The sequence below is a fragment of the Jaculus jaculus genome, chromosome 15 (genome assembly GCF_020740685.1).
Source record: "Jaculus jaculus isolate mJacJac1 chromosome 15, mJacJac1.mat.Y.cur, whole genome shotgun sequence".
In the NCBI taxonomy this organism is placed as follows: Eukaryota; Metazoa; Chordata; class Mammalia; order Rodentia; family Dipodidae; genus Jaculus; species Jaculus jaculus.
The window spans coordinates 2,347,486-2,364,403 of record NC_059116.1 but is presented as its reverse complement, the minus strand read 5'-3'; the positions used below and the strand labels follow the sequence as shown (position 1 = coordinate 2,364,403).

Genomic DNA, 16,918 nt, shown 5'->3' with positions numbered 1-16,918 from the left:
TGCACTAGGGCCTCTATCCACTACAAGTGAACTCCAGAGGCATGGACCATCATGTGCACCTGGGTACTGGAGAACTGAACCTGGGTCCTTGTGCCTTGCAAGCACGTGCCTTAATGGCTAAGGCTAAGCCGTGTCTCCAGCCCCTCCAAGACTCTTTAACTAACTACTGTAAGACATGCATTTCTTGCTTTTTTCGAGGTAGGCTTTCACGCTAGGGTGACCTGGAATTCATTATGTATTCTCAGGGTGGCCTTGAACTCAAGAGATCCTACCTCTGCCTCCCGAGTGCTGGGATTAAAGGCGCATGCCACCACGCCCGGCTTCAGCATTCTACTTTTTTTAAAAAATTACTTTTTGTTTTTCTTTTATTTACTTGAGAGAAAAAGGCTTGGAGAGAGAGCGAGAGAAAGAGTGTGGGCGCACCAGGGACTCCTCCAGCCGCAGTAAATGAACTCCAGATGCGTGCACCCCCTTATGCATCTGGTCCTGGAAAAGCGAACCTGAGTCCTTTGGCTTTGCAGGCAAGAGCCTCGGCATTCTTACTATGCTTACTAGTTATTCATCTATTCAACTGAAATTTACTTTGCTTACCGCGCACAGAGGACTATAGGATAGATACATATATGTGACCTATCTCCAGTATACTATCTGCAAAGGGAAATCAGGCCTTCCCCTAGTGAATGGCTGGACCTGATTAGAATGGCTTGTCTGAAACGAGTATTTTCCTGATGAGCTTAAGGGACGGCCACGATCCCTTCTGTAAAGAGGAGGATGCATTTCCTAAGTGACGGTGCCTTCCCTTTTTCATGGCAGCACCTGGGCGCACGACGCTCTAGGAATGGCCACAGAGGGCGCCAGTGCTCCTCACGCCCACTACGTGCGCGGCGACTGGCCAGAGTTCTTCCCCAGGAGGCCGAAAGATCGCGGGCAGCAGCCCTGACTCCCTAAGGGTCCCTTTTCGCCGGTCCACCCAAACGCAGACACAGAACTCGGTCCTCGGGAAACCAGGAAACCCCCAACCCCAACAGCATGTCGCAGTCTACGCCTGCGCGCCCAGCCGCTACCCGCCTGCGCCTGCGCGCTGCCGACAGCGCCCGGCGATTCCGTGGAAGGCGGGGCCACACTTCACCTTTCAGGATTGGACGGTGGGCGCCGGAACGGGCGGCGCAGGAAGTGACGTCTAGGCGGGCGCGCGCCCGAGGTCCCGCGCGCGGTGGCTGCCGGGAGCCGCGCGCCCCTTCGGCCAGCCTGCGCCAGCCCTTGCCGTCCCCGCCCCCGGCCGTCGGCTCCCCGGCGTGACTCGGCACTGCGCGCCCCGGAGCAGACGTCGCGCTCGCCGCTCGGGCCCAGGCCGCCGCTGCCCCGAGCGCCTTCGCGTCCTCCGAGCTCCGCGCCGTCAGCCGGCCGCGCCGCCCGGGCTCCGCTGAGGATGGTGGGGGTAAAGCCGGTGGGGAGCGACCCGGATTTCCAGCCGGAGCTGAGCGGGGCGGGCTCCAGACTCGCCGTGGTCAAGTTCACCATGAGAGGGTGAGGCTCCGCCCGCGCCGCCGTGTGTTCTCTTGCCGGGCCGGCCCGGGTCCAGGCCGCACTGGTCGTAGGCCTCGGTGCGGGGCGCCCGCCCCGTCCAGCCCCTCCCGATGGCGGGCCCGCGCCCAGGAGCCGGCTGTCGTTTGCATTTTAGCCGTTCTCCAAGCTCACTTCTGCAAACACTTGGATGCGCCCCTCGCCACTTGCGTTTCCGCGGACGCCGTTGGAAAACTCAGATGATTGTCAGTAGTGCGTAGACCTGACTAGTGCATTTCGAATTCGGCTGAATGTTGGGACAACGTGCGTTTTATTTCCTTCACGTTTTTGTGTCTCCCGTATGTACACCTGCAGACACAAATTGCAGTAGGTGTAATATGGCGCAGACAGACAGACCCCTGCCTACGTTTGTCCAAATTGTGTTTTTTGACTTCATGGTTTAACACGATGGGGTTCCGAAAAGATGTCAACGGCTTTTGGATCATCTCCAGAAAACTTAACAGGGCGAAAGCTTGTGAATCCCTTATTTTAGGCGTGTAATCATGTTCTTATATGAGAATGAGATGTTGGAACTGGGCATTGAGAGCCCAAATTCAGGCAGAGTGGTCTTCCAGATCTTCCCTCGTCTGTACTAGTGCCAAGTTAGAAGATTTAGGGGTCTCCCCTTGAGCCCCTGGTATTATTTACACATGTACCAACTGGGTGCACTCTACTCCTGATATATCTACGTTACATATTTTATCCAAGTAGCTATATAAATATAAGGCCTTGTTTTGAATGTCAGAATAAAACAAAGTTATTTAAAAAAAAAGCACATGGTTCAGTAAATGTTGAATATGTACATGGTGACATTAATGTTAGATAGTTTTATGAGATGGAAGGATACAGATTGAGATGAAAACAAGTTAGAATTATTTATTTTATATATATATATATATATATATATATATATATGTATGTATGTATGTATATGTGTATGTTTTGGACTATTCTCAAACAATTAAAAGGGTCAGAGCTGGGCATGGTGGCGCACCTTTAATCCCAGCACTTGGGGGCAGAGGAGGATCGAGGCCAACCCTGAGATTACATAATGAATTGCTGGTCAGCCTGGGCTAGAGTGAGACCCTACTTTGAAAAAAACAAAACAAAAAGGCTGGGCAAGATGGCCCACACCTTTAGAGACGCCATGGTAGGAAATTGCTGTGAGCTCGAGGCCACCCTGAGACTGACTACATAGTGAATTCCAGGTCAGCCTGCACTAGAGTGAGATATTAAAGTGTGTCTAAAAGGAATGTCAGAATTCTAGAGAAGTGTCTTCTCTCCTTTAGCAATTTTTTTTTTTTTCGTTTTTCAAGGTAGGGTTTCACTCTAGTCCAGGCTGACGTGGAATTCACTGTAGTCTCAGAGTGCCCTGGAACTCACAGTGATCCTCCCACCTCTGCCTCCCAAGTGCTGGGATTAAAGGCAAGCACCACCACGCCCAGCTAGCTTTAGCAATTATGAAAATATTTTATTTAGTTGAAACAGAGAATGGGCGTGCCGGGGCCTCTGGCACTGCAAACTGAGTTCTGGGGAATCAAACCTCGGTCCTTAGGCTTTGCAGGCAAGCACCTTGACCGCTATGCCATCTCTGTAGTTCAGCTTTAGCGATTTTGTAATGGTCATAGTCCTTGGAGTAGGAGATTACACACTACTGACTGAGTGTCTGCTGCAATGCAAAGAACAGGTGATTTCAAGGAATCTCCCTTTTAGTTCATTTTTCTAGTTATGTTCAATTGGAGGGTTTATACTTTTGCCCCTCAACGATGGTTTCCCTTACCATGCCTCAGGGAGAGACATAAAATAATACGTAGCTACTGGGTGAACTGAGAAAAGTGTAAAACCAGTGCTGTTGAGGAAACTCCAGTTAGCTGTGTGGTGCTACTCTAAGCATAGTTATAGGTACTGATTGGTAAAGAACTGTATATTTAAAAATGTTTTAATGGAATGAAAAATGCATTTTTCTTGTAAAAACTAAAGTTGAGCAAATGCATGTGGAAAACATTTTACACTTTACCTCATATTTAGTTAGGCTATATTTATCTAGTAAGGTTGCTGGTAGGGTCATGTTTACCCTCTATGTTCCTTTAACGTGTTGACAGTTAAGTGTCTGAGGTATTGTCATTGTAACAGTTTGTTTGTTTATATCTACTGTAGACAATATTAAGCCCCCAACAAATATGTCCAGTGAATACTGTCAAAAATGTCAGAGAAAGTTAATGGCATCCCCTTTTAGGCTGAGCGCATAATTTCTCAAGTGTCTGATTTTTCATCTCTTTCCCAACTCCGTCACCTCTTTCTCTCCACTTACATGCTTTATCTAGGTGATTTTACTAATAGTATGTAGATTGTTCTCCTGTTTAACAGTCTTCAGTGGCTCTCTAGTACTTTTCTTTTCCTTCCTTCCTTTTTTCTGTTGCTGAGGATTGAGCACAGGGCCCTTATGCATGCTAGGTAACTGAGCTACATCCCCAGTGCCTTGTAAAACATCAATAACATAAATTAACTATTTTATCATCTTTTTGAGATGGGATGTTACTATTATAGCCCAGGAAGTCTTGAACTTGTGATTTGCCTTCTGAGTACTGGCAGATGTGCCCAACCACACCGAGTATTACCTGAAATACAGCTTTTAATAGCATCATTCATTGGTATTAAGCATATTCACAAGGCTGTGCTGTCACCATCATTATTTCCTAAAATGTCTCTATCATTCCACTCAGAAACTATACATTAAATAGTAGCTCCTTCTCATCACTTCTACAGAACAAAATTCTACTCCTTAAACAGTATCCCCACCCCACCCCACCCCCACATTCTAATTTCTTTCTCTAGAAAATTGCCTATTTGAGGCACTTTCTGAGTGAAATCGTAACAGTATTTGTTCTTTTTTTTTTAAATTCATTTCGCTTAGTATATTTTCAAGGTACATCTATATTGTGGCATATCTAACAAATTAGTTTTTCTGGTTGTGTAAAATATTCCAGTGTGTGTGTGGGGGTTGTTTTTGTTTTTTGTGGTGGGGTCTCATTCTAGCCCAAGCTGACGTGGAACTTTGCCTCAAACTCATGACGATCTCCCTACCTCAGTCTCTTGAGTGCTGGGGTTGAAGGCATACACCACCACACCTAGCAAAAGTTTCCATTGTCTGTCAGTATCATTTTGTGTACCTGTTCATTTGTTGATGCACTCTTGGGTTCTTTGCTTCTGACTGTTAAGGATAATAAGCCCTGCTATGGACATTGGCATGTTAGAATCTCTGTTAGTCTCTGCTTTTAATTTGTTTTTCAGTACAAATAGTTCTGAATGATATGACTACAGCTTCACTTGCATTGTAATTCAGTTCACTGTCTAATGTTCTTTACCCTACCTGTAAGATGGGAATAATAACATGTAACCTATCCATGTTGTTCAAAGAATGAGGAATGATATATATGGTAATTCTGGTAGGATTTCTTTCTTTTTGTTTTGTTTTTATTCGAGGTAGGGTCTTGCTCTAGATCAGGCTGACCTGGAATTCACTGTGTAGTCTAGGGATAGCCTCAAACTCATGGTCATCCTCCTACTTCTGCTTCCGAGTGCTGGGATTAAGAGTGCGCCACCACACTGCTTTTGGTAGGGTTCTTTAAGTGAGCGTCTCATAGTTGGCTGTAGTGTGGCTGGCAGGCTGTGCTGGAGCTGCTTTTGCTGGCGGGTAGACTGTTAGAGGACCTGTCTTCTTCCCCATTAAATAGTACAATGTGGATGCTTTTTTTTTTTTTTTTTTCAAATGGTGACTATATGACATTTTCGTAGTCAATCTTTCTTGTTTGTTTTTCAAGGTAGTGTTTCACTTTAGCCCAGGCTGACCTGGAAGTCACTCCTACCTCTGCCTCCTGAGTGTTGGGATTAATGGCATGCACAACTATCCCTGGCTTGTTAATAGACAGTGTTTACATCATGTTGAGGAGTTTTCTTTTTTCTTTTCTTTCTTTCTTTTTTTTTTTTTTTTTTTTTTTTTTTTTGGTTTTTAAAGATAGGGTCTTTAGCTCAGGCTGACCTGGAATTCACTGTGTAGTCTCAGGATGGCCTCGAACTCATGGTGATCTTCCTACCTCTGCCTCCCGAGTGCTGGGATTAAGGGCATGCCATATGTCTGTCCATTTTATTTTATTTATTATTATTTTTTTTCAATGTAGGGTCTCACCCTGACCCAGGTTGACCTGGAATTCACTTTGTAGTTTCAGGGTGGCCTCGAACTCCTACTGCCTTCCAAGTGCTGGGATTAAGGGCATGGTATATATGTCCATTTTATTTTAATTTTATTATTATTTTTATTTTTGGTTTTTCGAGGTAGAGTATTCTGGCCCATGCTGACTTGGAATTCACTATGCAGTCTTGGGGTAGCTGTGAACTCACAGTGATCTTCCTACCTCTGCCCCCCAAGTGCTGGAATTAAAGGCGTGCACTGCCACTCCCAGCTTATTTTGATTTTTAAAATATTTTATTTATTTATTTGAGAGAGAGCGATAGAGATAAAGGCAGATATATATAGAGAGATGATGATGGGTGTGCCAGGCCTCTAGCCACTTTAGACAAACTCCAGACACATCTGCCACCTAGTGCATTAGGCTTACATGGGTACTGGGGAATTGAATTTGGGTCCTTTGGCCTTGTAGGCAAAGTACCTAAACTGCTGAGCCATCTCTCTAGCCCTTATTTTGATTTTTAAAATTTTAATTTTATTTATTTGAGGGAGGGAAAGAGAGAGAGAGAGGGAGGAAGGGAGAGAGGGAGAGAGAGAGAAAGAATGGGCACGCCAGGGCTTCTAGCCACTGCAAATGAACTCTAGATGCATACGCCCTCTTGTGCATCTGGCTTACATGGGCCCTGGGGAATCGAACCGATGTCCTTTGGTTTTTGCAGGCAAGTGCCTTAACCGCTAAACCATCTCTCCAGGCCCCTTATTTTGATTTTTTTTTTAAATTATTTATTTATTTTTTTGAGAGCGACAGACACAGAGAGAAAGACAGAGGGAGAGAGAGAGAATGGGCGTGCCAGGGCTTCCAGCCACTGCAAACGAACTCCAGATGCTTGCGCCCCCTTGTGCATCTGGCTAACGTGGGACCTGGGGAACCGAGCCTCGAACCGGGGTCCTTAGGCTGCACAGGCAAGCGCTTAACCGCTAAGCCATCTCTCCAGCCCTTATTTTGATTTTTTAAAAACATTTTTTTTTATATTTTACAGGACTTTTTTTTGTTTTTTGTTTATTTATTTGAGAGTGACAGACAGAGAGGCAGAGGCAGATAGAGAAAGAGAGAGAGAATGGACACACCAGGGCCTCCAGCCACTACAAATGAACTCCAGAGGTGTGCGCCCCCTTGTGCATCTGGCTAACATGGGTCCTGGGGAATCGAGCCTCGAACTGGGGTCCTTAGGCTTCACAGGCAAGCGCTTAACCGCCAAGCCATCTCTCCAGCCCATCCTTATTTTGATTTTTGACAAGTTAGATAAGATTAAATCTTGAAAAGAAGTTACTTTCATGATTACATTGTTTTGATGAAATTTGATCAGTACAAGGTGCTTTTTTTTTAAGGAGGTAGGGTCTCACTCTATCTCAGGCTGACCTGTAAATCACAATGTAGTCTCAGAGTGGCCTTGAACTCCCTGTGATCCTTCCACCTCTGCCTGCGGAGTGCTGAAGCCTTAGGCTGGAGGAGAGCAGCCTCTGCACCATGCTCTAGTTGAGGAAAGCGGACAGGAGTACAGTGGGCCTGTGCACCCACAGCTGCTCCCGGAGGGCTGCAGTTGCTCCTGCACTGCTGCTGACCTCAGTGTTGCCCGGGCGCTCCGAGCGCCAGGTCCATCGCAGGCACCTCCAGAAGAAGTGTCTTAAGCTGGGTGTGGTGGCTCATGCCTATAAGCCCAACACTTAGGGGAGACTAAGGTAGGAGGTTCACTATGAATTCCAGGCAAGCCTGGGCTACAGAATAAGTTTCAGGTAATCCTGGGCTAGAGTGAGAACCTGCCTCAGGGTGTGTGTATATATGTGTGTGTGTGTGTGTGTGTGTGTGTGTGTGTACACACACACACATATTATATATATACATATGCATATATATAAAATCTGCCTACCTACCTCAGCCTTCCAAGTGCCCCTGTCAAAGGTGTGAGCACTTGGTTCAGCAGTTGGTTCTTTTTGCCTTAACAGTATGTAAGTGGAAACCATGAAGTTCACTCTTGCAGTTGATCTCTTCACTTTGTTTGGTGAAGTTTATCCATATTTTTGCTTGGGGTTTGACGTTAATTCTTTTCTTTTTTTAGTTTTTATTTATTTGCAAGGGGGCAGAGAATGGGCATGCCAGGGCCTCTATAGCCTCTGCAAATGAACTCCAGATGCATGTGCCACCTTGTACATCTGGCTTTACATTGGTACTGGGGAATTGAACCTGTGTCTTTTGGCTTTGCAGGTAAGAATATTGACTGCTAAGCCATCTATCCAGTTTAGTTTCTTTTCTTTTTTCCTTTTTTTTGAGATAGGGTCTCACTCTAGCTGAGGCTGACTTGGAATTCACTATGTAATCTCAGGGTGGCTTCAAACTCACGGCAGTCCTCCTGCTTCTGCCTCCCAAGTGCTGGAACTAAAGGTGTGCACCACCAGGCATGGCTAGTTTCTTTTTTAAAATTTTTTTTTCCAAATTTTTATTAACAACTTCCATGATCATAAAAAATATTCCATGGTAATACCCTCCCTCCCCCTACTTTCCCCTTTGAAACTCCATTGTCCATCATATTCCCTCCACTTCTCAATTAGTCTCTCTTTGATTTTGATGTTACGGTCTTTTCCTCTCATGATGGTCTTGCATAGGTAGAGTCAGGCACTGTGAGGTCATGGATATCCAGGCCATTTTGTGTCTGGAAGGAGCACGTTGTAAGGAGTCCTACCCTTTCTTTAGCTCTTATTTATTAGAGAGAGGGAGAGAGAGAATAGGCCCGCCAGGGCCTCTAGCCATTTAAATGAACTCTAGATGCATACACCACCATATGCATCTGGCTTACATGAGTACTGGGGACCTGGGTCTTTAGGCTTCACAGGCAAGCACCTTAACCACTAAGCCAATCTCTCTGGCTCAGCCTTTAGTTTCTTTTTTTTTTTCCTCAATTTTTTTTGTTCATTTTTATTTATTTATTTGAGAGTGACAGAGAGAGAAAGAGGCAGATAGAGAAGAGAGAATGGGCACGCCAGGGCTTCCAGCCACTGCAAACGAACTCCAGACACGTGTGCCCTCTTGTGCATCTGGCTAACATGGGTCCTGGAGAATCGAGCCTCTAACCAGGATCCTTAGGCTTCATAGGCAAGTGCTTAACCGCTAAGCCCTTTTTCTCAATTTTTATTAACATCTTCCATGATTATAAAAAATATCCAATGTAATACCCTCCCTCCCCCCACTTTCCCCTTTGAAATTCCATTCTCTGTCATATCCCCTCCCCATCTCAATCAGTCTTTTATTTTGATGTCGTGATCTTTTCCTCCTCTTATGATGGATGATGGTCTTGTGTAGGTAGTGTCAGGCACTGTGAGGTCATGATATCCAGGCCATTTTATGTCTGGAGGGAGCACGTTGTAAGGAGTCCTACCCTCCTTTGGCTCTTACATTCTTTCCGCCACCTCTTCTGCATTAGACCCTGAGCCTTGGAAGGTGTGATTGAGATGATATTCAGTACTCCAGGCACTTGTTTCCAGCACTGTGATACCTTCGGAGTCATCCCAAGGCCACTGCCATCTGAAAAGAGAAGATTCTCTACTCAAAGTGAGAGTAGCATTAATATAAGGGTATGAATGTTAAAAGAAGTGCTTACTGGGCAGTTTGCTAAGCATAGTATATACATTTAGCCAGATACCAGTAGACATTACAACCCTAGGGCTCATGTCGGATTTTCAATATCAGGTATGTGTTCCTTCCTGTGTATAAATGTATAAATTGTATCAGTGTACCACATCTTCATTATATCCATTCATCAGCTGAGAACCATCTAGGCTGTTTCTCTCTCCTAGCTATTGTGAATAGAGCGGCAGTAAGCATGAATGGTGGTGCCATGATATGTGCCTAGGAGAGCTATAGCTGGGTCATACGGTAGATCTAGTTTTAGCTGTCTCAGGAACCTCCACTCTTGATTTCCACAGTGGCTGGACCATATTACATTCCCACCAACAGTGTAGAAGGATTCCTTTTTTTCTGCAAACTTGCCAGCATTTGTCATTTGTGTGCTTTTAAAAAAAATTAATTTAATTTTTGGGGGTAGGGTTTCAAGGTAGGGTCTCACTGTAGCCCAGGCTGACCTGGAATTCACTATGGAGTCTCCAGGTGGCCTCGAACTCTCACTGATCCTCCTACCTCTGCTTCCCAGGTGCTAGGATTAAAGGCGTGTGCCACCATGCCCCACTTGGTTTCCTGATAATACTAGAAAACCTGGATTTTTACATTAACTCTAATGATTAAATGGAACAGAATTTGTTTCTTGGAAATACTGGTTTTTTGACTTCATAAACATTGTGTATCCCCCCACTTTTTTTGTTTTCCCCCTTATTTTCTCTCCATGAGAACAAAGCTGGAAGACTTAACTAACAATATCAGACCTCTTATCTAATATAGTGTGTTCTCATTAAGACAGTATGGTATTCCCTATTCCATAAACCAATTGGAAAACTTCCATATTCCATAAACCAATAGGAAAACTAGAGTGTCTAAAGCCAAAAATAACAATTTGTTTTATTTTGTTTCCAGTGACAAAGCTTTTATAGCATCAATTACTATTAGTTGGTGTTGTTTTAACTAATGTCTCTTCCTTTTTCAAAGGTGTGGACCATGTTTGAGGATCGCCCCAGCATTCAGCTCCATGAGTAATAAGTATCCCCAGGCTGTTTTCTTGGAAGTAGATGTACATCAATGTCAGGTAGAGTCCTTTGTCATGTTTTGTTGTTTGAAATCAACATTAATACCTATTATGCACGTAGTTTTTAGTCCTTAGAAGATAGGACTATGCTATGGTTATGAATGTCATTTTGACTACGTTAAGGACAGTAGCCCATTATAACCTCAGGTTTGTTTAAATATTTTTCTCATGTAAAATTAATACAGTATTAAAGTCATAGCTCTCCTGGCAGTTCTGGGCTTATATGTCTGTCATTTGTAAGTCTAGAATTACTTCTGCTTTGGCTTTGGCCGATTTTAAGTTTCCTTTTTGCTTTTTCTTCCCCAGGGCATGGTCTCTAGCCCAGGCTGATTTGGGACTCACTGCTGAGTAGAACTCCATTGTGTAAATGTGCCACATCTTTGTTATCCACTCATCAATTGAGGGATGTGGGCTGGGGGCATGGATTAGTGGTTAAGGCATTTGCCTGCAAAGCCAAAGGACCCTGGTGAACCCATGTAAGCCAGATAGACAAGGGGTTGCATGCATCTGGAGTTCGTTGCAGTGGCTGGAGGCCCTGGCATGCCCATTCTCTCTTTCTAGCTATCTGCCTCCTCCTCTCTAATAAATAAATAAATAAAATATTTAAAATATTTTTTAAAAAATTGAGGCACATCTAGGCTGGTTCCATTTTCTAGTTATTGTGAATACAGCAGCGATATACATGGTTGAGCAAGTACCTCTAAGGTACTGAGATGCTGGAACTCACTCTGTAGTCCCAGGTTGGTCCTGAACTCACAGTGATCCTTCTACTTCTGCCTCCCAAGTGCTGGGATTAAACATGTGCACCACTGTGTTCCACTGCACTTATGTTTCAGTTTCTTATGCCCCGTGCTGATGGGCTGCACTGTTTCCCTTACTTTAGGTACACTATCCGAGGATCTAGTTGTAAATGCTTTCCTTGAAATTGTACTATCTGTGGTGGTTACAAGCTACATGTACCTTTGGTTCATTTCAGTTGTTGCCAATCCAAATTTTGATGTTGTGGAAGTAACAGTGCACTGGATTTCATAGTGTTATGAAAGAAAAAAATCTCATCTTCTTATGTTGAATTGGTTGAAAGTGTACATTTAGTTCTGTAAAATGCAATATTAATACTGATTTTACTTTTTCTTTTTACTTTATTATGGGTTCCAGGAAATATGAATATATACACAATCTTCCCCCCTCTGTTTTTGGTTTTTCAAGGTAGGGTCTCATGCTTGCTCAGACTGACCTGGAATTCACTATGTAGACTCAGGATGGCCCAGACCTCATGGTGATCCTCCTACCTCTGCCTTCCAAGTGCTGGGATTAAAGGTGTGTGCCACGATGCCCGGCCTTTGTTAACTTTTTTATTTTATTTTATTTTATTTTGGTTTTTCGAGGTAGGGTCTCACTCTAGCTCAGACTGACCTGGAATTCACTGTAGTCTCAGGGTAGCCTTGAACTCAAGGCAATCCTCCTATCTGTGCCTCCCAAGTGCTGGGATTAAAGGCATGCGCCACCATGCCTGGCCTTTTATAACTTTTGTTTTGTTTTGTTTTTCAAGGTAGGATCTCACTCTAGCCCAGGCTGACCTGGAATTCACTATGGAGTCTCAGGGTGGCCTCAAACTCATGGCGATCCTCTTACCTCTGCCTCCCAAGTGCTGGGATTAAAGGCGTGCGCCACCATGCCCGGCTTAACTTTTTTTAAATTTTTAATATATTTTTTATTGAAAACTTCTATACTTACAACAAACCATGGTATTCCCCCCCCCCCATTTTCCCCTTCAAAACTCTGCTCTCCATCTTGTCCCCTCCCTCTCTCCATTAGTCTCTCTCTTAGTTTGATGTCATCATCTTTTTCTCCCTGTTATGAGGATCTTGTGTGGGTATTACTATCTTGGCTATTGAGGCCAATCAAGGCCAATTTCTGTCAGGACAGTTGTATGTAAGGAGGGGTACACTTCCTTTGGCTCTTCCATTCTTTCTGCCACCTCTTCTACAATGGACCCTGAGCCTTAGAGGGTGTGAGATGTTTCAGTGCTGGACACTCCTTCATCCCTACTCACCACAATGTTGCCTTTTGGGTCATCCCAGTGGTTGGTCATCACCATCTGAAAAGAGAAGCTTCTCTGACCAGAAGTGAAAGTAACATTAATATATGTTAACTTTTGTTTTTAGTGACACCTTTCATAACTATGGACAATAATCCATGGTAATTTTTTCCCTCCCCCCATATTCCCCTTTGCAACTCCACTCTCCATCATTCCCTTTCTCTCTCTTAATTAATCTCTTTTATTTTGATGTCATCATCTTTTCCTCCTATTATGAAGGTCCTGTGTAGGTAGTACCAGGCATTGTGAGGTCACGGATATTCGGGTCATTTTCTGTCTGGAAGACTGCATTGTAAGCAGTTTTGCCTTTCCTTTGGCTCTTACATTCTTTGCATCACCTCTTCCTCAGTGGACCCTGAGCCTTGGAGGGTATGATAGAGATGTGTCATTGCTGAACACTCCTCTTTCACTTAGCACTATGGTGCCTTATGAGTTATTTCAGAGGTCACTGCCATCTGAAAAGAGAAGTTTCTCTAATCAAAGTGAGAATAGAGTTAACATATGAATATGAATCTTAAGAGAAGTGCTTATTGGACAGTTTGGTGAGTATAAGATATGCATTTAGCTAGACACCAGCTTTAATATTTTATTTTTATTTATTTATTTGAGAGAGGGAAAGAGGGAGAGAGAGAGAACAGGCATGCCAGGGCTCCCAACCACTGCAAATGAACTCTAGATGCATGCGCCCCCTTGTGCATCTGGCTTATGTGGCTACTGGGGAATCGGACCAATGTCCTTTGGCTATTCAGGGTCATTTTGTGTCTGGAGGAGCACATGGTAAGGAGTCCTACCCTTTCTTTGGCTCTTACATTCTTTCTTCCACCTCTTCCGCAAGCCATGGAAGGTGTGATTGAGACATTTCAGTGCTGTGCACTCCTCTCTGACTTCTTCTCAGCACCATGGTGCCTTCTGAGTCATCCCAAGGTCACAGCCATCTGAAAAGAGAAACTTCTGTAACCAAAATTGAGAGTAGCATTAATATATAGGTATGAACATTAAGAGAAGTGCTTCCTGGGCAGTTTGGTGAGCATAGTATATACATTTAGCCAGACAGCAGCAGATGTTATACCCTTAGGGCTCATGACTACCCCTCCTTTAGGTTTTCAGTATCAGGGATATATTCCCTCCCATGGCAAGGGCCTCCAGTCAAATTAGAGGGTGGTTGGTTTCCCCCATAGCAGACGTGCCACTGTTGAACCTATTGGCTTATTTGGCTTGGCTGGCTAAATTTAAAGCTTGCAGTGTCCACTGTTGGGTATCTCCACTGGTGATTTCTCTCTCTCTCATTGAACTGCATGCAGTGTAGCTTTTTCCAGCTTTCTGTCAGCTGGTCTACATGGAGGAGGTTTTCAACTGAGCTCCAGCAGGATTTCTCAGTGACCTTGCAGCCCAAGTATGTGGAGTCTTCAGCAATAGGGTCTTACCATCTATTCCTGGTGGAAAACCAAGAGCCTTAGCAATGGCCTGTAATGTTTTGGGGGTATCAGTGACCTCCCTGGCCATCAACTCACCGGAAGGTATCCCATCCCTAGCACTAAAATTTTCTAGTAACAATCTATGGTTTCTGAGTGTTATATTGTCCAAAAAAGTGGGTTTCCATATGACCTATTTATATCGTCTTAGATTTTGATTAGCCCTCCCTCCACCTTTCCTTTACTCAATCTTTTCCCCTGACCTCACTTAGGCCTTTTCACCCCTGTTAATCTATATTTGTTTTTTCTTAACTTATGAGGCTTAGAAAAGACATCCCTAGGTTATCTTTATACTTGTCATAAAATTTTGAAGAATGGTACTCAATGATTATTAGTCATTGTCATGCAGTGTAAAATGCTGGAGCAAGGGTAGAATTTTTTTTTTTTTTTTGAGGTAGGGTCTCACTGTAGCCCAGGCTGACCTGGTATTCACTATTGAGCCTCAGGGTGGCCTTGAACTCATGGCAGTCCTCCTACCTCTCTCTCTCCTGAGTGCTGGGATTAAAGGTGTGTGCCACCACGCCTGGTAAGGGTAGAATTTAAAAAAGATAGCTATGACCTTTATAATAACCCAAAGTCATTTTTGTAAGAGTAGAAATTGAATGAGGGCAACCCTTATGCAGTGCAAAATCCATTACCTCTGTTTGGTATGTGGGGTAACTTTGGCTGCTGTTTTTTCAATGTGTGCTTAATTTAGCAGCAGTGGTTTGTGTTGGTAAAGCTGGTAAAGCTTGCTTTGTGTGTGGAGGTAGGGAGGTGTCTTGCTCTAGCCCAGGCTGGCTTGGAATACAAAGTGATCCATCCTACCTTAGATTCTGGAGTGCTGCAATTGAAGGTGTGTACTGCTGTGCCCAGTTGTGCTGAATTATGGGTACTTTTACTGGAATATTCCTTTTGAGAAGTATATACTTTGTAGTTGTGAGAAAACTGTGTACCATAAAGCACAGTTTCTAAATGGGTAGCTATTTATTGTGTTGGATGAACTATTTAATGGATAAACCTGATAAAAAGCAGGGCACTTCTCTGTTGTGGATATGGGCAACATGGCTCTTCTCTTTGTGAATATGGGCAATGTGGCTCTTCTCTGCTGTGGATATGGGCAATGTGGCTCTTCTCTCTTGTGGACATGGGCAACGTGGCTCTTCTCTCTTGTGGATACGGGCAATGTAGCTGTATCCCAGTAGGATTTTGGAGCAGGTCTGCTTTTTAAGTTACACTAGGAATACATTATTTTACACTTTTGTAGTTTATACTTGAGATATTGAACTTCCTTAAAAATACAGAATGAATATTCAGATTTGTTTTAATTTATAACACTGTTTAATTTGCCAATTTTAGGGAACAGCTGCCACCAACAATATATCAGCAACACCTACATTTTTGTTTTTTCGAAACAAAGTGAGAATTGATCAGTACCAAGGAGCAGATGCTGTGGGGTTAGAAGAGAAGATCAAGCAGCACTTAGAAAATGACCCTGGAAGTGGCGAGGACACAGACATCCCCAAAGGATATGTAAGTCTTCAGGAGGGAAAGGCTGGGATAGGTCTTAGATGTGCTGTTTGCTTGATGTGACGTCAGCTGTTGTCATGTTTTATCTGTCATTTAGAATATTTGCAGAGGGAAGCTGGCTATTGAGTTTTGTTTTACATGTCTTAGAATCTCTGGCCTGCATTATAAATCTCTTCTTGCCTAAATTTCTTTGTTACTTTAAAAAATTTACACTCTGAACTATTATTGTGCTTGTTTTATACATTTTTTTCCCCCAGTAGATGAAAAAATGGGAATGGAAAATGTTCCAATTTTTTTTTTTTTTTGAGGTAGGGTCTTGCTATAGCTCAGGCTGACCTGGTATTCACTATATATATATATAGTCTCAGGGTGGCCTTGAACTCATGGCAATCCTCCTATCTCTGCCTCCCAAGTGCTGGGATTAAAGGCGTGCACCACCACACCCAGAAATTGTGGATCTACCATTTTTTAGTTTTTTTTTTTTTTTTTTACAGTTGCCTAAAATAGCTTGAGTTTTGTTCTTGGACTCCTTAAAAAAATTATTTGTATATTTGAGAAAGAAGCAGAGAGAGAGAGAGAGAGAGAAGGAGAGAGAATATGGATGTGCAAGGGCCTCTAACTAGTGCAAGCAAACTTGCGTGTGCCACCTTGTGCTTCTGGCTTATGTGGCTCCTGGGGAATTGAACCTGGATCCTTGGGCTTTGTAGGCAAGTGCCTTAACTGCTAAGCCATCTCTCCAGATACTTGAACTCCTTTTTAATTCCTGTAATCCAAGTTTCTTATTTTTAGAATCAAATGTATTGGTATCAAATGTATTTTTCTGAGTTTTAAGAGTGATTTATTTTAGGGATTGGGGAGATGTCTCAGTGAGTAAAAAGCTTGCCTTACAGCGTGAGGACCTTAGCTTAGGGAGACAGAAGGATCCTTAGGCTAGCTGCCTAGTTTGTCTAGCCTAATTGGTGAGCTCTGGGTTCATTGAGAGGCCTCATTCCACAAAGTAAGGGAGAAGAGAAGTAATTTAGTAAGATACCTGGCATCATTTTTTTGCCTCCACAAATAACTCACAAACCAACTAGGAGGAAAAAGAGTACATTATTTTTCCATAATTTAACAACTATAAAAGTTAAAGAGAATACCTGGGTGTGGTGGCATGCATCTTTAATCCTGACACTTGAATGGGGGGAGGCAGAGGTAGGATTGCTGTGAGTTCGAGGCCAACCCAAGACTACATAGTGAATTCCTGGTCAGTCTGGGCTAGAGCAAGACCCTGCCTTAAACAACAACAAACCCTTGGAAGTTACATAGTGTGTCTGTTGTAATAGAGTATCTTCCCTGTTGGAGA

The 16,918-nt window shown here is 43.6% G+C and overlaps 1 protein-coding gene across 1 annotated transcript in view; it reads left to right on the top strand.

Moving 5' to 3' along the window:
- The first annotated feature begins 1,375 nt into the window (after positions 1–1,375).
- The window catches only part of Txnl1 (thioredoxin like 1), a 39,664-nt gene continuing 24,121 nt past the window's right edge, over positions 1,376–16,918 (top strand). The window contains exons 1-3 of the mRNA XM_004654763.3: positions 1,376–1,527; positions 10,401–10,497; positions 15,406–15,579. Coding sequence (XP_004654820.1) covers positions 1,430–1,527; positions 10,401–10,497; positions 15,406–15,579 — 369 coding nt within the window. The 5' untranslated portion in view covers positions 1,376–1,429. The remainder of the gene's footprint in view (positions 1,528–10,400; positions 10,498–15,405; positions 15,580–16,918) is intronic.